Source organism: Zootermopsis nevadensis, unplaced genomic scaffold, assembly GCF_977971745.1.
Source record: "Zootermopsis nevadensis isolate Lab colony 2312 unplaced genomic scaffold, Znev_1.0 Znev_ptg000007l, whole genome shotgun sequence".
NCBI classification, from domain to species: domain Eukaryota; kingdom Metazoa; phylum Arthropoda; class Insecta; order Blattodea; family Termopsidae; genus Zootermopsis; species Zootermopsis nevadensis.
In genome coordinates, this window is record NW_028259139.1 from 18,325,996 (window position 1) to 18,346,569 (window position 20,574).

At 40.4% G+C, this 20,574-nt stretch overlaps 2 protein-coding genes across 3 annotated transcripts in view; one reads left to right on the forward strand and one right to left on the reverse strand.

The window, feature by feature from the left end:
- The first annotated feature begins 3,215 nt into the window (after positions 1–3,215).
- On the forward strand, positions 3,216–9,258 carry LOC147874647 (pepsin A-like). 2 transcript variants are annotated; one of them, XM_087344489.1, is made up of 9 exons: positions 3,216–3,366; positions 4,349–4,442; positions 4,813–4,939; positions 5,629–5,753; positions 7,257–7,444; positions 7,575–7,691; positions 7,777–7,906; positions 8,248–8,352; positions 9,075–9,258. In XM_087344489.1, the coding sequence occupies exons 1-9, from the start codon at positions 3,302–3,304 to the stop codon at positions 9,216–9,218; spliced, it is 1,095 nt and encodes a 364-aa protein (XP_087200615.1). In that variant the 5' UTR covers positions 3,216–3,301; the 3' UTR covers positions 9,219–9,258. The 2 variants fall into 2 exon arrangements, with proteins under 2 accessions (XP_087200615.1, XP_087200616.1); XM_087344490.1 differs by having other exon boundaries at positions 8,251–8,352.
- Positions 9,259–20,115: 10,857 nt separating this feature from the next.
- Positions 20,116–20,574, reverse strand: part of LOC147874648 (kelch-like protein 10) — a 32,940-nt gene continuing 32,481 nt past the window's right edge. The window contains exon 10 of the mRNA XM_087344492.1: positions 20,116–20,514. Within this exon, the coding sequence (XP_087200618.1) occupies positions 20,373–20,514 (142 nt within the window). The 3' untranslated portion in view covers positions 20,116–20,372. The remainder of the gene's footprint in view (positions 20,515–20,574) is intronic.

The following is a 20,574-nucleotide window of genomic DNA, read 5'->3' on the forward strand; positions in this document are numbered from 1 at the left end:
ATCCAGCTGGCCATATTTTGAAGTTGCTTACTGTTAAACCATTTACGTAGTATTAAATTCCTGTGGTACAGGAGTTTGAAACCACTATTATTCTAAGACAAAGACTAAATATTATTTAGGTAAGCTTTGGTAATGTTAATATGTAAGTAACTTGTTCTTTCTAAGTTTGTATTTTTAAAAACACAACATGTAATTATAAGGATTTCATTACGAAGTAACACTAAAAATGAGAGTGAATGTGCATGTATGTGAGAGAGACTCGAGATTCTCATAGCAGTGCGGATGATGATCCAGGCTGTGATACAAGTCTTCATGCCATCAAAACTTAGTTCAATAACAAACAATTTGGAGTTATATTTGAAATAAGAAATGTAAATATTCTTTGTTAAGTTGACTTCAAAGATATTAACTGAAAAAAGACTGTCTTCTTAAGAATTATATGTTATGTAAAACTTGAGGTTCTCACAGCGGTGAGTATGAAGATATCCGTCTTCTGGGTTGTTGCGCTGTGTAGTCTGGTCGATGTTAACCAACGTTTCAGAGGCCATACTGCCTCCGTCATCAGAGTATGAAGATTTCTGTCTTCTGGGTTGTTGCGCTGTGTAGTCTGGTCGATGTTTACCAACGTTTCAGAGGTCATACTGCCTCCGTCATCAGGGCGATGAAGATTTCTGTCTTCTGGGTTGTTGCGCTGTGTAGTCTGGTCGATGTTTACCAACGTTTCAGAGGTCATACTGCCTCCGTCATCAGCTCCCCCACCCCCGAATTTAGTTTTCTGATCTTTTTGTTTTGTTCCGCGCCTCAGCTTGCTCGGTTCTACGAGTATGCGGCCCGATACAACGCGAAGTTTCGCGGATGCCAGGAAGCCTCCGGGCTCGAAGATTTCCACCTGTGGGTGTCAGCGTAGGATGTGCAATTATTAGAATAAATAACATTAATAATTAATGTGTATACAATCCAACAAATATTGTAGAAAAAAAATGTAAAAATATATATAAAAACTAAAATTATAAATTATATATGACGAGTTTTATTAATTAACACAAAAAATGAACTTTCACTTTTTGAAGAATTATACAGCTTGGCCATCAGGTCGTAGTTTGATTGTCGCTTCATTAGCCGAAACCTTTTGGTTACCGCTGTCATGTCACATGACAATTATTATTTGCTCTCTGTTTATAACAGTTACTAAACTTTTAGTTGTGCTTATATGAACAGAACAATTTCTCTTTAATGCAGCATTTGTTTAAAATATAGATTTCACTACAAACAAAACTTTATCTCCAGTCACCAAAAAATATCTAGTCTTTAAAATGTCAATCACAAATCATGAGCAAACTCACTGTTTGGATATGTTTAAAAACTTATGAGCTGAGACCTGGAATCAAAACTTCCAAATGCGAGGAATGAATATCTAACCCCAAATGTACAAGCATTATAACTTACCGCCTTGCTGAGCACATCAATCTCTCAAATTTACCACTAGCACAGAAAATATCCTGTCAGCTTCAATCACTATGTGCCATACTCTCATACCAACAAAACGTATTTACAGGTAGCCCTCGATTTGCGCCGATTCAGAATAACGCCGATTTTCAAACCAGAAAGTCAGAAAGTGAAAATAAAATACTATTATTTACAACGTTTTACAATGTTTCACGTACTAATTCTTATACTAAATCGTAATTCTTACATCGCTGATTTTGAATAAAAATTATAAATACAGTCATCTCTGCAATTACGTAAGTTTCGTTAACGCGGATTTGCTCCAATGAGATCGATGAATCGGTAAAAGCTGTTTGTGAAATACGAACTTTTGCATATGCGAATTTGCTCTTATGCAATTTCATTCCTGGCGCTTTAAACTTTCAAAGGACTAATTTAATCTTTGTGGAGGCCCCGGGGTTGTTTTTACCACGCGATGTTCTATAGATCGAAGTCTTACATGAATGCAACTATCGCATACAGCAGAGATGACTGTACACATCAATCACATGAAAGTATTGCAGTTAGTCGCGGGGATCAACGAATTGCCGATTGTAAGTGTACAAAATATATTTTTTAAATTCCCTTAATTTTATTTATGATATTTCAGAGCTTTAAATATATTTCCAAAATATTTCTCGTCAATGTTTGGGTGCTGGGAACGCGTGTCATTGACTTCCCATTGATTTACATTATAAAAGAGGTTCAATTTACGCCGATTCCGATTACGCCGATTAGTCGAGGAACACATCCCCGGCGTAAATCGAGGGCTACCTGTACTTACATTGTCACTGACTCACTTATTACTTTGTAACGAGTACTTATTAAACGCTAAACAAACCACACCCACATGTGTAACACCACCTCTAATTAACAAAATCATTTCAGAAACAGTCACTACTCACCTCCATTAACAATACCTAACCTTAAATTTCAATATGCTATGACCCATATATTTACTAGAAATCATAAAATTCTCAAATGTGCCACAGCCACAACCTCCACTCAATGCACACAGCGAATTACATTGGCACTTATTCACCAAATTCAGGCAAACAGTTTTAACTCGCAAGTGTTCGAAAATGAAATTCGGGGTTTTCTAGGGAGCAAAAATTTAAGACAAATCTGCGTCCTCAATCTTATAACCTGAAGATGGCATCAGATAAAATACTGTCAACTTCCTGAGGAAGGAACAGTGCCATGAAGTTACTTATTTGATTAACTGAATGGTTAAATTTTGATTAACAGTTTAGTTTATTAGGTATTTAATTTGTCTGTTAACCAGTTAGTATGAGTATAGGCGTCTTCCCGGATGTTACGCGGTGAAGTCTAGTAGAAACTGACTGAAAGGAGAAATCACACGCACTGATGGTGGAGGCAGCAAGCTCCTCTGTAACGTCGTTGAAATTCTATCAGACTACATGGCGCAACATCCCACATCTAAGACATTCAAGAAGCAATACATGTGTGTACAACAACAGAGTTATGGTTCCCAACCAAAGGCCCGCTGACGCCATACGGTACGAGAGCCATTTTAAAATGTATGCTTCTTCAAGAATCCTAAAGGGGATGCAGCTGATCGTAAAGTTTATCAACTTTGAATTCAAATTTAAATTATGTGACACACCAACCACCTGGTGCCACCTTCGAGACACAAACGTGCTGAGTGTGCACGAGTGCGCCATTAAGTATCACCTGTGTCTAAGGAGACGACATATGACGTCAGTTGGAGATTAAGGCAATCATGAGAGGGCTGGTATATAAGCTAGTGGAGGAGCTGTGTTCCTCATCCTGAGCTGGAAGCAACACCACCAATATGTCTGCTGTTCAACTGCTCGTCGTCCTCTTCGTGGTTGCGACATCCTGCCACGACGTAGTAAGGTGAGTTCTAGAAGAAATGAAAATACTGTTAGAATTTAAACTGAGGGAATTAAGTGTTAAAAAAAGCACTAGGCCAATGAAACTGAGAAGTTCAGACGCACGTAGAACGAACTAAATACGGTGAGGGTATCTGTCGACTATGCCGCCAGCACGGCCTATCCGCTATGCACGATCACAGCGACAGAAGCTGCCTTTCGTAGTCCCAGCGGACTTCGACACATATTTACCTGAACACACTGAGAAATTACACGAACACCAGCGGGGAAAATCAGAGCACGAGGTGATATTCAAATCGCGCAATCCCTTCCCGTATAAGTTCAACAGCGTTATTGCTTAGATCAATCTTTCTATATAAAAAAGGAAATCTTGTGAAACATCACGGAATGATCTAGAATTCTCATCATTTAAAATGTCCAACAATTCTGACTATTTCCATCGTCAGGGCGACTGCTTGTCTGCAATTCGACAGTCGGTACTTAGTACGGTCTTCCACAAAGAGAGGGCAGGGATTTCCTTTCGGACGTAACCCTTTGCAAGTTACGCACGACAAATATCGTTAGAAGTACTGACTTTTTCGATCTGGGTTTGTCAGGTGAATAAGATCAGAAAAATAAACGTGATCGCCATCTCTCAACATTTAAGCTAACTATTCGGGCTTTTTAATAGCATAAAGTACATGTTACCATGAAAACACACGAACAGAAAAAGGTTTTTAACAGAAGCAGAATGGAAAGTGTTAAATTCTACGACTACAGCAATCCAGCCGCTTTAAACATTTACTCAGAAAGAAAGCGAGGGATGTTTTTCGGGCATGCCATAGTCTAATGGAGAAACAGCCAAAAAAAGAGTAATTTGTTATGAAAGTTTCGGGAAAAACAGTACGACATGAGTGGAAAAGAACGCACGCATCATCAGAACGCGAGTTGGACTAAAGAAATGCACGCAGTTCCAAACTCTTTGTTCTTGTTTTCTGTCTAAACAGGGTTCCTTTACAACAAGTAGTTTTTCGGGGCGCCGAAAAACACCAGATTATAGCAGCAGATGGCACCACCGAGGAAGTGATAATGGCTCCCAAAGTAAGTAGATACAAAGCGTAGCATCCACAGGGCACAGCCCCCCTGTCTTTTGCGTGGCCTCGTCTGTCATGTAGCCCTAAGTCGTGTTCCAGTGTCGTCAAGAGGTCGCCACGGAATCCTGTCGCGAGACTGATTCGGGGTGGTCAAACTTTTCTCTGCCCTCAGGCCACAAATAATTTTCCCGCTCGACTGAGGTCCAAGGAACCCCCTCCTAGCAACATTTGTAAAAACTGATCACTAAATCAATTATCCTTTACAAAATTTATCCAGAAATGAAAAATTAACATGGCGTATGATCAAATATAATGTGAACACATTACAAGAATTTAACAGCAATTCATTTGTTTTTGCTCTGCGACTTTCATTTCAGATCGGACTTCTAGGGCAGATCTACCTAGGGACTCCTCCCCAGGGGTTCAGGGTGCTGATGGACACGGGTTCGTCCGACCTGTACGTCGGGTCCGTCGAAATGTGCAAGTCGACTCCGCATTACTGCAGTACGTAGCCAAACTCGTTGAAACTCAGAACACAATCTTCGCAGCTCAGCGGCAAGTGACGCCCCATTCTGTCAGCAAATGCTGAAGATATTACAGATCTTTGCGATGGACATGCGTGTCTTCCGGGTGTGAACTGAATACACAGACACAACGAGTTTCGAATAAGGGCGAGTGAGCAATGCCTGGGAACTTTCACAGGCGATACTTCTCCCCCCCCCCTTCCGGAACGCTGTGGCAAAGTCCCCTCACTTACAAGAGTCCATTTTGAATTAATAATTATACCAAACGAATATTATACGTTTGTACATGTGATAAAATGAAGGGAGATTTAGTCGGGGACATTCAGAGTAAATACACACTCTGGCAGATAATATCGTGTACTTGCTCATTCGGTTTCAAAGAGCGCTGTTTCAACGACAAGAGTTACGTAACAATGAAATGAATTATTATATTTTTCGGAATTAGAGAGAGAGACAAGAACGCGGTCGTAGGCTATTTTAAGTTTCTTTCCCAGATTTAGACCGGAATAACTCAGTCAAACTACGAACAACGTAAACACGGACCACGATTTTCCTCGGCAAATAAATTGTGAGGATGTGCGTAGAACTGACGTGGACTCCAGAGTCGGGCTCTTTCTAGGTGACAGGCCCAAGTTTCTCGTTAATCCGCGCGTTTCTCTTGTGCTGTAGAGTACCACGACGTCTTCAGGGCGGACCTGTCTGACACGTACCACCTGGAAAAGCAGTACGGAAACATCTCCCTGTCGTACGCCGAGATAAAAGTGTACGGTCCTGTTGCCATGGATACGCTGACAGTGAGTATGAATCATCAACCCTCGTACTCAGTTCAGAAAATCCAGGATCCAGTTGTTAACATGTTTGCATAGGAATTAAAGTGTTCACTGGTGAAAACGACAATTCTTTTGCGAAAAATAAATAAATAAATTGCTCTCCTCTGCATAAAATTGCATCGTCTGATACAGACGCCATAATTAGTGTCATAAGCTATTTCATGGAGGTCAGAAGTTTTCGCTGCGGCGATAGTGTAGACTGCGGTCTTCTGAGTTGTGACGCCGGAGAAATGCATTGCCTCGGCATTCCACCTTGGTCACCAGGTACAAGACTACAAGGCGTCACAATCTGGAAAGACAAATTTCCAAGATATTTAATTCACAAAAACGTTTCAATTTACCATCGAAGAGAATGTGACATGACAGTATTATTGAAAAATGTAATTCTAGAACATTTTCTGCAAGCACAAACCTTCGAGAGAAAGAAAGGCCACATGTAAAGCGAAAAAAAGTACACAAGAAACCCACGAACACAAATCACGAAGTGGCAACTGGGTATTACACATGTACGCTGTTCAGCTGTTTCACACAGCTCACAGGGCGCATAAGAGGTGCGATCGGAAAGTTTATAGACTGTGTCAATAGAGGGCGAACCGGATGTAGTACTAGCTTCTGCCGCTAAGAGGTTGGGCCTACATTCATAGTGAATCAGTGTGCCAGCAGGCATCATCGAATTAGCATTTGTTTCTTAGTTACGGGCGTTTTGGTAGTGCATTACACCGACCCTCCTGCGATTTCGGAATGGCGGATTTTCATGAACAAATCAAATTTTGCCAAAGAATCGCCAAAACGTCTACGGAAACCTATGAAATGCTAAAGCAAGCATTTGGGGAGTCCGCAATGGGTCGTGCACAAACTTTTGTGTGGCATTCACGTTTTAAAAATGGCCGAACCTCTGTCGATGATGACGAGCGTTCTGGACGACCATCTTCGAGCACAACGCCCGAAAATGTTACGAAGATTCGGCAGGCCATTCACGAAGATCGACGTCGTATCATCAACGACTTGTGCGACATTGTTGGGATAGGCTATGGGACCTGTCAGCTGATTCTAAAGGAAGAACTCCACATGCGACGCATCCTGTCTGAGGACCAAAAGCAGAATCGACTTCTCGTTTGTCGGGAGCTCAAAGATCTTGCAAGAACCGACCCCAACTTCCTTTCTAAGCTCCGTGTGACTTCTTCCTCTTCCCAAAGATGAAAATTCAGCTAAAGGGAAGGAGATTTGAGACGATAGAAGAGATTCAGGTAGAATCGCAGATGGTGCTTGACATGCTGACAAAAAAAGATTTCCAGGGATGCTTCCAGGCTTGGCAGCGGCGCTGGGATCATTGTGTTCACTCCCAGGGGAACTATTTCGAGGGTGATGGATGAATTTAATACCTGAGATAAGTGTACGGGTTTTTATAGGCGCAGTCTAGAAACTTTCCGATCGCACCTCGTACAAGTCGCAATCCATGAGTTACAGGTGGGAGGAATCCGCATCCCAGACGTCGCGTTCGTGCCAGCGAACAGTTTCTACCAAGCCTACCACCTAAAAGCCCCAGTTGACGGCATTTTGGGTCTGTCCTTCCAGGAAGGGTCCCAAGGCCCCTCGCGGGCCACCCCCAACAACAACTTGATCCGGGAGCCTACGTTCTCGCTGTACATCAAGAAGTGAGTAGCCTCCGCATAAACTTGTGTGCGTGCAATGTCCATATGGTCACCCGAGCACACTTTAAGACTCGGAGGTACTTGTTGCTTCATGGTTGTACTAACAAGAGAAAATCTCTTATGCACTGTAAAGGGACGGTCAAGAGGGAAGCGAGCTGATCCTCGGTGGCTCGGACCCGAAGCTGTACATCGGGAACCTGAAATACGTGAACATCATCTCGAAGGATGCGTTAATGGTCGGAGTGGACAGGTAAAGTGGCAGCAGTCTAATGAGATCTGGGGTTCAGAGGGCAGGGGTGCTCTGGACCACGGTTCACTTCTCGCCTGTTTTTCAGTTTTGCGGTCGATGGCGTCGAAATCTCTGGAGCAGACAAGTACGACGCTGTCGTGGACAGTGGTAGCACTGCCATCTACGTCCCTCGCTCCCTGTACTACCAAATACCAAAACAACTCGCTGTGAACGGGGTACGTCAACCTCAAAAACAAAGTTCAACATAATTGGCACAGTAACTTAAATGAGGCCACGACCGCTTCCTTTCATTCCATTCCAATTTTTTATTCAGAGTCATCCTCTCATTCGGCGCTATATGCTCTTAGATAATTAAAATGTATCGTTAAATAAACTATAAATAATATAAACTCCTTAGAGTTGACAGCCTCCAGCCTACTGATTACATTAATCTAAATTACAATGTAATTTGTATTGTCTTAACAACGTCGTGATTTCCACTGTGCCTGTCGTGTAGTCTGGACTAAGGATGTAAGAAATGCAAGATGAATTTTAACTCAGACCTCTGTTTCTTCAGCAGCGGCGGCAGCTAACGTGTGATCAACTTCATGGTCTTCCAAATCTAAACTTCAGACTCGGAGGCCATGACTTCTCGTTGGAAAGAGATTTATACATTTCTAGGGTGAGTTATGCAACGCGACATCCAAGAGCCTCTATTTCTAGTTTCTTTAATTATATTAAAGTTTTGTCGCCTATATATTAGTAGCAGTACATGTAAATGTCATTTAATGAAGTTGGCACAGGATCGTGGCTACCAGGCAGAGTTATTAAAATATTCTACTGTACAGGTTTAACATTAACATTAACTGCGGTAGTATCAGCTGTTCAGAGACCTCCCAGTAGACTACAGAAAGTTGCGGAACAATCGTCTTATGCGTTGTGCTCACTAAGCTTCCTTGTTCTCATACAGGAAGCGACGATTTAATCTTTTCCAAGCAGATTTTTATTTAAATAAATCTTTGTTTGTTAGTATTTTTCCACGGTGATTTTGAAGTAGCAAGACATGTGGTTATTGGTTCTGACGTGAACAGAACAATAAATGTACCTTAGACATCCTTAAAATACGGGCAATTTGCGGGCCTACTATCACTTTCTCAAGAAATAACTCCACTCCATAGCGAGAGATGACATAAATAAGGATGGCGTACGTGTGGAGGATGTAAGAAATGCTCACACAATTTTAGTAAGAAAACCTCGAGGAAGGATAAAACTTAAAACAAACTTTGGGAACTTGTGTGAAGGTGTGGTCTGTTGTGAACATAGTAATGGAACTTGAACCAATGGCGGGGAAAGTCTTGACCACTTTCTGAGCGGAAGTTCCAATGCTCTGATCTGTTGACGCAGGACGAAAGTGGCTTCTGTCAGATCTTGGTGTTCCCCACAACGGACGACGAGGGCCCGTTCGTGTTGGGCGCAGTCTTCCTGCGCAAGTACTACTCAGAGTTCAACTTGAACGACATGACCATCGGCTTCGCGCCCGCTGTGTAGATCCTGCTTAATTCTAATAAAAGAGTTTGATGCGCACTGACTTTCAGAATTCTATTCATGTAGTCGATACCCCTACCCCAACTTATCTGTGACCTGACCTCACGTCCATCTTTACCACCAACCTTCAGACACCGGAATGAACACTATTTATTTATTCTTTAAGATGGACGCTGTAAAATTCTAAGCTTTATAAGTACCTTCATTCACGAACAACTCATTGGCATGTCACTTAAATTCACCTCCATCTGAAGCTGAAAACGATACCTTCCTTCATACAACTCAAGAAGCCGTAATGAAAATAACTTTTAACACAGTTTCTTCACATCCTTCCAGACGCCAGACAAATGATTGCATGAATTACTACCGACAAGATTAAGTTTCTATGGAATTCAAGGCATAGCTGGACAGTGGTTTAAATCATACCTTCATGAGAGGAAACACCAAGTAGAAATAAATTCACCCGTTTCATAACACAGCACCTACTCAAACCGGGGTGACATAAAACATGGGGTTTGTCAAGGTTCAGTACTGGTCCTATGCATTTCCTCGAACATGTCAATGATCCGCCTGCAACCATCAGCCCTCGGTCTGATGATACTAGTATTATTATTTCACATCCAGAAATCAACTACTTTCAAAATTGAATGAAGTGATTTTGAACTTAAACAAGGTAGAAAGCAGTATAAAACTAATGCAGAATTTGTAATTTGTGGTGACATTAATGTTGAATATCTTACTCAAATCTACCTCAAACAATGTCTGAACTCCCTACTAACATCCTTTAATCTCATGTCAATAGACAACTTCCCCACACGATTTAAAAATTACTCCAGTACTGCTACTGATAAAGTCTTTATAGACAGTTCCAGGAAAGATCATATTTCTATTGAACTAGTTATAAATGGGCTCTATGATCATGATGCTCAACTTCTAGTTAATAATCTATCTTTAATTATGATAATTACTGGAAAAAATTCAGACGTATAAATAATTACACTATTAAGAATTTATAACATACGTAAATAATGAAAACTGGGAGTCAGTATTAAACAGACATGATGTAGATTCAAAATTTAACACATTCCTAAATATATTCTTAATAAATTCATGTGGTTACGATCAAATATCTACAACGTTACTAAAAAGCTGCACAGACCAGATTGGTGCTTCTCTAAGTTATCTGTGCAATCGATCTTTAGCCGTGGGAGCTATCCCAGAACGACTCAAATATTCCAAAGTTAAACCTCTGTATAAAAAAGGTAAACAATCTTGCATTTCTAATTACAAACCAATTTCATTAATAACGGCATTCTCTAAAATATTTGAAAAAAGTTATATATAAGACAGTAAGTGATTTCTTAATCTCAAACAACGTCTTTGCAGGTGAACAATCTCTCAACTGATAAAGCCCTGTTTAGTTTTACAGATGAAATCTTAAGTGCACTAAATAATAAATCGCATGTTGGTAGAATATCTTATGATCTTGCTAAAGCTTTCGATTGTGCACATCATGAATTATTACTATTAAAACTAAATTTTGATGGAATTAGAAACGTAAGGTGTCCATAAAATACTTTACAACTTCTAGACTAAATAACAAAAAATGATAGACAGTGTCGGACACTGCCGCAGTTATTTTCGTGTAAACGTCAATAGCGTAAAATATATTGAAATTAAACAAAATTTTTGTTTTGAATCGTTTAATTCATTTGCAACCTACATTTATTGAATACAGGGTAGTGGTATGAGAAGTAGGATACATGGTTTTGAAATTATTTGAATACCTCTTGCAAATGTCAAATCTATACGAGTTTTCCCTTGCGTGGTTGGTTTGTCCAAATCATTCACTAGTTCAAGTTTAAAGAATTTCTGAAGGCATTCACAGCCTCGTATCTTTTTGAGTTTTTGAGATACACACTTGGAGCCCATTATGAGTTGTAACATATACACTCCTCTTCAAAACAACACTTTCATTTAATAAATAAAACAAAACGAAAATTCAAAATTTCATCTATCTAACTATACCTTTCTATTACATATGAAGAAAAAATTCATAAATGTTCTTTTATATTATTTTTTCTTAACGAAAATATTAATTAATAATTAATAATTTAACTTAGGGATATTGTAAATATAATAATTTTTATAAATGATTATTTCTTAATTGGTACACATCCATACTTGACCCAGGCTCGTCAGAGTTGTCCGAGCGCGCGCTTACGTTGCCTATATTCGCGGCATTACTGCGCGTTGGTTTTGGGTCCAGGTCCGGCGTTTTCGGTGTAATTCTCTTTGGAATTTTGTGCTCTACGCATTCGCGCCCGATTTTTGTAATTTTGGTTTTATTTTGCCCTCATACATCGCGACATTTTAAGAAAATCGGGACATTTTTAAACTTTTTCACAATCACAGCCTCGTATCTTTTTGCGTTTTAGAGATACACCCTTGGAGGCCAGGATGAGTTGTAACATATACACTCCTCTTCAAAACAACACTTGGTTCACTCGGATCGGATAATTAGTCTCTGAGATATGATCCCATTAATGGACACGTATCGAATCCGGAAAGTCGAAAATCGTGGGTTCAATTTGCGCGTGCGCAGTTCGCGACGTCCGGCCGCCACGAATGCCGGTGCTGTACTGTCACAACCTTTCATCCTTCCTCCTTAAAACGAGACTAAGATGGCGGCGCTATGTCTATTTTTAGCCGAGGTATTGAAGTTTGAAATTACTTCGACAGAAACTGTCGCTCATTTGGGCGCGATTGCCTCCCCACACCCGGCATCGATTTTAAAGACGTTTTCACGACAAAAAAACAATAAGACACAAAAAACAGAAGACACAACAAAATAATATAAGACAACAAAAACAATAAGACAGAACAAAACAACACATATCACACCCAAAATAAAACAACTCATAAGATTAGAAAACCATAAGGCAAAAGTATTTAAACAAAACAGACAACCTAAAGTACATAACTTAAAAATTCAACTAGACATAAGATAGTAACAGTAATGAATTACATACGTCATGAACAGATGCACTCACATTTCATCACGACCTTCTCTTCACTTCACTACACTTATGAAGCCTTCCCATCCTCACTCCACTTTACCCCCCTTCCCTGCACCTCATTTTCACTTTTCTAACCTTCTTCCTAAAAGTACTTGATGTACGAGGTGCGATCAGAAAGTTTCAAGACTGTGTCAATAGAGGGCGAACCAGATGTAGTACGAGCTTCTGCCGCTAGATGATGCGGCCTACATTCATAGTGAATCAGTGTTCCAGCCGGCATCATCGAATTAGCATTTGTTTCTTAGTTACGGGCGTTTTGGTAGTGCATTACACCGACCCTCCTGCGATTTCGGAATGGCGTGTGCATCAAATTTTGCCAAAGACTCGCCAAAACGTCTACGGAAACCTATGAAATGCTAAAGCAAGCATTTGGGGAGTCCGCAATGGGTCGTGCACAAACTTTTGTATGGCATTCACGTTTTAAAAATGGCCGAACCTCTGTCGATGATGACGAGCGTTCTGGACGACCATCTTCGAGCACAACGCCCGAAAATGTTACGAAGATTCGGCAGGCCATTCACGAAGATCGACGTCGTACCATCAACGACTTGTGCGACATTGTTGGGATAGGCTATGGGACCTGTCAGCTGATTCTAAAGGAAGAACTCCACATGCGACGCATCATGACAACGCGCCAGCGCACACCGCCCTCAAAGTTCGGCAGTTTTTGGCCTCAAACATCATGGCCGTCATCCCGCACCCTCCTTATTCGCCGGATTTAGCTCCGTGTGACTTCTTCCTCTTCCCAAAGATGAAAATTCAGCTAAAGGGAAGGAGATTTGAGACGATAGAAGAGATTCAGGCAGAATCGCAGATGGTGCTTGACAGGCTGACAAAAAAAGATTTCCAGGGATGCTTCCAGGCTTGGCAGCGGCGCTGGGATCGTTGTGTTCACTCCCAGGGGAACTACTTCGAGGGTGATGGATGAATTTAATACCTGAGATAAGTGTACGGGTTTTTATAGGCGCAGTCTTGAAACTTTCTGATCGCACCTCGTATACGCGCTACCTTTCTACGCTGTGTCAGGGTTTCCCAGTTCGAATCGCTCCTGTGATATGCAAATTTACATGCTTTATTTTGCACCCGTTCTAACGCATTTATCTGCCCCCCCCCTGTGAGGATCCCAGCACGCAGCCCCATATTCCAGAATCGGACGCACTAGTGACGTGTAGGCTAGAATTTTAGTGTCACTATTTCCCTTTTTGAGAACGTGCATTGTAAAATTAAGTGCCTTCCAGGCTTTATTTACCGTATAATTTACTTGAGCAGCCCAGCTTAAATCGCTGCTTAAGAGTATTTTCAAGTATTTACAACTGCTCACTTCCGGAATTACTTGGTTAATTTTCATCGCTTTTTCAACTGCCCACTACCATAGACTGTTTAGATCTATCTGCATCTTTTCTATACCTTTACTATTTATAATTTTCCTATATATTATACAGTCATCTGCAAAAGTCTAATAGTCCACTCAATGTTCCTCCAAATATCATTTACGTACGCGAGGAGTTGAAGTGGACACAATACACTCCCTTGCGGTACACCTGACGTTACTCTGATTTCCTCTGATAATTGCCCTCTTATTATGTTTACACTAAACTGTAGTCGATTAAGTGTGCAAAAAGACAATGTACATACCTTAATTTAATGTGACGCAGAGACACGAAGTGAACACATGCTGTTGGAAAAATGGAGCCGATAGACTTGCTCGACGCAGGGTTACCACAAACCTTCAATTTGTAAAAAAAACGCAATATCTGCGAAGAGCAATAAAACGAGGTATTCCTGTACACGACGTTCCGTGAGTTGGCTCTACTCCCCTCTTCATTAGTTTGGCCAATGACAACGGTTGGGATCGAACCCGAAATCTGTGAAATGCTAGGCTACTAGGTCACCGTGGTGACCGGCAAATGACTACGTTTCACGTCCATGGATCGTTTTCTGTAAGATCCCAAGATAAAAGTCGTCATTTTAGTGTCAACAAGTCACATGAGAACGGGGCAGAGTCGAATCCCTAATAGTCGTTTATATCAAATACACCTCAAATAATAAATAATGTAAACTCATGTAAGCAAGTACTCGCCAGAGATGGCTCCACTTCGCGGAATCGAAGGCCTTTCCATAGTCCAAAAAGCACAGATGAACCGGAATATCAAATTTCCTGGCCTTCTCGACTATTTGCTTTACATTTAAAAGTTGTTCGCTTGTGCCTTTAACAAATCCAGTTCGTTCTTTAGGTATTTGATGGTCCAGAAAGGCTTTTAAATGATTAAGTAGGATCTGGAGCATGACTTTGCTGGCGTGCGATATTAACGCTATTAAACCATAGCTCTCACATCTTTCATCGTTCCTTTTTATATATTGGAACAAAGTTGGATTTTGTCCAATCATCAAGCCATTTTCCTGTATTCCATGTATTTTGGAATATTTGTAGGAGGATATCTATTCCTTGGCCTCCCGTGGCCTTAAGGATCTCAGAAGAGATTCCATCCGGCGCACAAGACTTCCCTTTTTAACATAAGGACAGCTAGTACCGCATCACCACGTAGAATTTCAGGTTCTAATGTCAAGTTTATGTCAGGCTCCCAGGAATCATCATCATCATCATCTAAATTTTGAAAAGGATTTTGAGAATATAATTTCCAAACTTCCAAATTCTTCTCAATTTCTGTTACTTCTCCTTCCAAATTGTTTTCTATGACCCAAGTCTGAGGTTTAAGTTCTCTTGTCAGTCTTCTTAGCTTAGCAAAAAGATCTCTATTTTAATGGCGATTAGCATGTTCTATTTCTAAACATACGCTTCTAATGTATATATTTTAGAATCTTCTGCAGGCCGCCTTAACATCTTTATTTAGTTTATCCAACTGCTCCCTCATTCCATGGGAGTTTCTTCCCGCTCTCAGTTCTCGTCGGATTTCTATTAGTTCGAGGGTTCTTCATGTTAGTCCAAAGATCGTTTGAGGTTTCAGTGATTGTTAAAGTAACAGACGACTCCAAAAGGTGATTTTCAAACGCTGCTGAATCTTTTAATTCTTATCTCTTGGTTGGATAAATTTGACATACTTTATAGAGGATCTCCATCTTATGTTAATCAGAACATAATCGATTTTACGAGGGTGAGTCAAAAATTATCCGCACTCCGGTTATATTAAAACATTGTGGTCTGAGGGTGTGCCTGGTGCCGATATTTATCGAAGACTTTGTGCACAGTATGGAGAAAGTGTTTTGTCGCGAAGAAGTGTGTGTGAATGGATAGAGAAGTTCAAGGAATGTCGCACAAGTGTCAGCCATGAAGAAGGAGCCAGACGCCTGTCCACGTCAACGGCTGATGACAACATTGAGCTTGCATGAGAAATGATTCTGTCGAATAGACGAGTGACAGTGGATTATGTGGCAAATTATTTACAAATCAGCCATGGCTCTGCCTATGAAATAATCCACAAAAGACTTGGGTTTCAACTCACGGAAGATTCGCCTCTGATGAAGAAGTGAAGTCAGTGTCTCGCAGTTCAGCCTAAAACATTTTTTAATAAGGGAATACGAAAGCTTGTTGACAGATAGACAAAGTGTATTGAAAAGCAAGGAGATTATGTCGAAAAATGATGTATTTGTCTTTTCTAAATTTGATTAAAATAAATCCTACAGCCACAGTGCTCATAATTTTTGACTCACCCTCGTATTTCGCTGTAGGTCTCCGGGGTTGCTCCAACTGTACAAATGTCACTTGTGATGTTGAAATAGAGGGTTGGCAACTGTAAGATTGTTGTCGATTGCAAACTGGAGGAGGCGTTAGCCTCTGACATTTCACTCACCCATTCCAAATATTCCAACCGCTGAGCGTGCATGGCTATCCAATTTAGTCTCACCGATATTTGCATTAGAGTCACCCATGACTATTGTGACCTCACGATTTGGAATAGATGATGAGGTGTTTTCCAGATGTTGTTAAAAAATCTTCTATTAATTCATACTGCATAGACTCGTAATATATTTATCATAGCCGGCTTTGCCTCAATGTTAACAGCTATTACTCGGTCGTTCACTGGGTTGTAACCTTTGACATATTAATTTAAAATTTTATTAATCAGAATAGCGACTCCTTTACGGCTGATTTCAGCGCAGCCTGAGAAATAAACCGAGTTATTATCAGATTGAAAATGACCATAATTCCTCCAGTGCGTCTCATTTAAAGCAGCAATCGATTTGCTGTATCTAACCAATTCACGTAAGACTGAGCAGAGCTTTCCGGGAGGCACGAGTCCTCTGACATTGCAAGGTGGAGGTTTTATGAGTTTCTCTTCTTCTTCTTCTTCTTCCAGTAATCCATTTCGCATGTGCTGCCTGGTTGCCTACACGCACATGCCCAGTAGCAAGTTTCTCATCCCGCGGCCTGGACCCGCATTGGCGCCTATCGTCAATCGGGTTGCTCGACAAAACAAAATCCTCATCGGCTTTTCTGCTCGTTTTGGTGATCATGTGGTCCATAGTGCAGTGAGGCCCCTCTCTCTTCTGCCCCGCGGTGTTGGAACCAAGCCATACGGGCCATGCCTTCAACCACCAGGTCGGAAAAGGAGTCAGTCGCCTTTCGCCCTGGCTCGATACTGATCCCGCCGCTGTCCAACATCAGATGCAATGTCCCAACTAACTAGGGACGTGGACGTTGACGCCAATATTTCGTCGCGGTCCTGAGTAATTAACCTGCACTAGTAACTCCTAGCTCACTCAGCTGCTTCTCAGATTATCCGAGGCACCTCAGTAAACCCCTTACTCTCGTTTGTTATCTGGGGTTTTCACCCAATCTTCAAGTGAGTTACTCAGCTTAACAGGATGGACCACATGAAGATGAGAGTCAGAGTTGAAGTTAGAGGCCAGTGTATTTCTCTGACCCGTGTCTGGCATTAAACGGAGACATTATTTTATGTTCTCAGTAATGGAATCATTTGTTTTAATCACGTGATACAAGGACAAAGGAAGGAGAGATTCAATGCAAGAACGCCAACAAATCCGAGCCTAGACAACTTGTTGATTCGTTTGATTTGTTGTTGGAAGTGAAAGCTGACCACTTGCGAACTAATGAAGACGGCGGCGTAGCTTTAAGTTTCGGGTAGATTCAGTATAAATGCACTCAAGTTTCCTGATTAATACCTCGAGATATAATTTGTGCATATTTAACATGTGAAAATCATAAGAAACTAGGACCGCTTTAAAGTTGCTTTTAATATGGTTGGAAGGTAAAAGGACTTAAGTGACGTAATACAGAAGCTTAAACTTTCTACATTCCTCCTCCATCTCTAAAGAAATTAAATTCAGTTTTGTCTGGGAACTTTCATTCTGTTCGATGAAGAACCAGAAATAGAGTACAATATTGGCCATTTGAATACGTTATTTCTCGGACGTCAAATAAATATATGTCGGTCTATTAAGACTGTATTTCATGTCGTTTAATTAATAAACACGTAACACATGGTGGCGAACTTTTATTTCGAAACGTGTTGTATTGACGCGTATTTAAATAATCGAGGTTAGTTACCAGGGCACGCCTGCAAATTATTTTCTAGTGAACTTGGTTTTCTTTTTTCTTCCAGTAATTAAGTGAAGTAAAATGGCTCGCTTGCATGCAGCAAAAGCGGAATGTATAAGCAAATATTCAGTAGCGGCTTTCCTCTACCCGGAGACCAGCTAATATGACGAATCCGTTCGTGGTTTTTCCCAGTCTGTACAATCAAAGTCCGGAGTTGTTAAATGAATAGTCACTTATTAGTCAGAACATTCACTAGTTCGCCTCCAATGAGAAGGCTTCGTTGGAAACATTAATCGGGTGTGAATTAGACTGGACAGAGCTCATTGACCAGCTCTTATAAAAACAAAATGGGTCTTCATGTTTCACGGCATGCAGGAAGCTCTCGGCCACCCCAGCGACTAGCAGTTTCTCAGATGTGACTTTATCTCACAGCATTATTTACTTAAATTTAAAAGGAATGTGTATTATCTTTCTTTAACAAGTTACTGTTATTTATAAAAGCGAAATACACTCTCTTTAGCATGAGAAGGATACTATTCAGAATACTATGTTAAATCTATAAAATAATGCTTAAAATCTTTGTTTCACAATGTAACTATATGGGCAATGTGTTCAATCCAATCCAATGCCTGATTATATCAAGCATCGTGATCAGTTGATTGGCATTCATTCTTTTCATGCCGAAGAATATGAGCATGAAACTTGGCTCAGAGACCCCCGTTTATGATCGCTTTGTCCTCATTTCCCTCAGTTCCTTAAGACAATCAGGGGATTATACCTAAAGTTAGGCCACGACCACTTCCCTCCATATCTTTTACAACTGATTAATTTAATCTTCCTGCCATTCGACAACATTTTTATTTGATTCAAGCCCTAGGGCCGTTGAGGACCTTGGCATTCGGTGCATTTTCCCTGCATACTTGGTGGTCTTTAGTCACTTTATACAAATTTCTTTTCCCACGGTTCTCGAATCCTCTTCAGACTCATCTCTACATCTCTTACGAGGTCTATCGCAAATTCCTTCTTCCTTTATGTCCACGCCATCTGTCAGAGTTTTTATAAATTTCACAATATATTACATTCTCTATCTCCTTATGAGTTTTTTCGAGGTTTCTCCATCTCTTATGGGACCTCGCATTTTTCTAATCTTCCTCCTTTCAAATATTCTAGGAGCCTTTGTTTCTTCTGAAGTCACTGTCCAAGAACACTGAGGTTCCGATTGTATAAAATCGATATTAAGTCACTTCAAGTATATGTTATGCCACTTCGCATAGTTTTTTCTCTTTCAAGTAATATGAATATTGTGTGTGCTTTTACATTCAGCGAAAGGGACGCGGGTGAAGCAAATGCTTAAAATTACATCTAATATCAGTCGTAAACGATCAGAATCTCAGTGTCTAACAACAGGGGAACTGAGTGGGTGGGAGAAACACGGGACCCGAATTGTCTTTTAAACGATTTGAAATGAGCGCGCTCTGCTCGCACTGCCATCTCTGGTGACATCATAGAAACAGATGGCGGTTCCTTTGTGGCAAAGAAAAATCTCAACTCTCTCTTCTATGTTTTATGGTTAACAGATTGCTCGGAAAGTGTAGCTTTGTGTTCTTGTTACTTAATTTGCAAGTCTGCTCTTCTGAATCTGCAGCCTTGTAAGACAATGGACTCGGGCTGGAATAAATAATGTGTTATGTTAACCACGTCTTGGTTAATAGCACTTTTTAGTGCTGTATTGTCCAGGTACCAGGCAGTTAGACGGCATAAAGTCTTCTTTCAGGCCAGGTTTATGACCTGTTAAGCTGATTCTGTATTTGATTTTATCTCGCAAAATGCCTTGAGTTCAACATTTGATTACAGCTGTCTCGTTTTTCTATTACTCTGTATGTATCGTAACAAAATTCAAGTACCTTGTTTTGTGTATTTTGTGGTAATATTCGCACGTATTCATTAAAATACTTAAAAGTACCTTACAAAATAACGTGAGTAAATAAATACATCTGTTACCTGAAAACATCGTCTGTTTCTTCATGGCATTTGAAAAGGTTGGTACTTGCCCAGGCACATGGAACAATTACCCAGTATATTGGGGCAACTCAGCCAAATGTAGAGTCGATTTTTTTTTAAAATATCACACGGAGTTCAGAAATCGATACAAAATTCTCAGTGTGTTACCTTCATAATGACGTTTTTGTAAACGATGTTCATGAAGCAAGAACATTTAATCATGACGGTTTCGTAACTCGAAACATGACGCCACAAGTGGATTTATTTAATAAAAGACGCAAGGTGAAATTGCTGTGTGTTGATGGATGGTAATATTTTAGATAAAAGTAACGTCTGTAAAATAATTAATTTCAATAAGACTTCTTGAGCAGAAAATAACGAGAAGAAATTATTTTTCCTTCTTTGCTGGAAACAATATTTCCCTTTAGTTTATTTAGTAGCTCCTACACCAATTCAAATTTGTACATTACTTTCATAACGTAAGAATTTAAAATTAATGTGTTTTTATGGTTGTAATCAACTGCAAACTACTGATTTCCAAATCCAACATTTTTTACGTTACTCGTCCTTCTTTCTTTTGCGTTTCTCCTCCATTAATTTGCCTCTGTGCTTGTAGGTGTAATCGCCTGCATTCGGTAAGTCCTTGATGACACAAGTCGAAATCCCGTATCTACAAACATTCATGTCTGCCACCTGTTGCCTGCAATTTGAAATATTAAGAATGAGAAACAAACAATCTTTCATCGTCCATCAGTGTTAT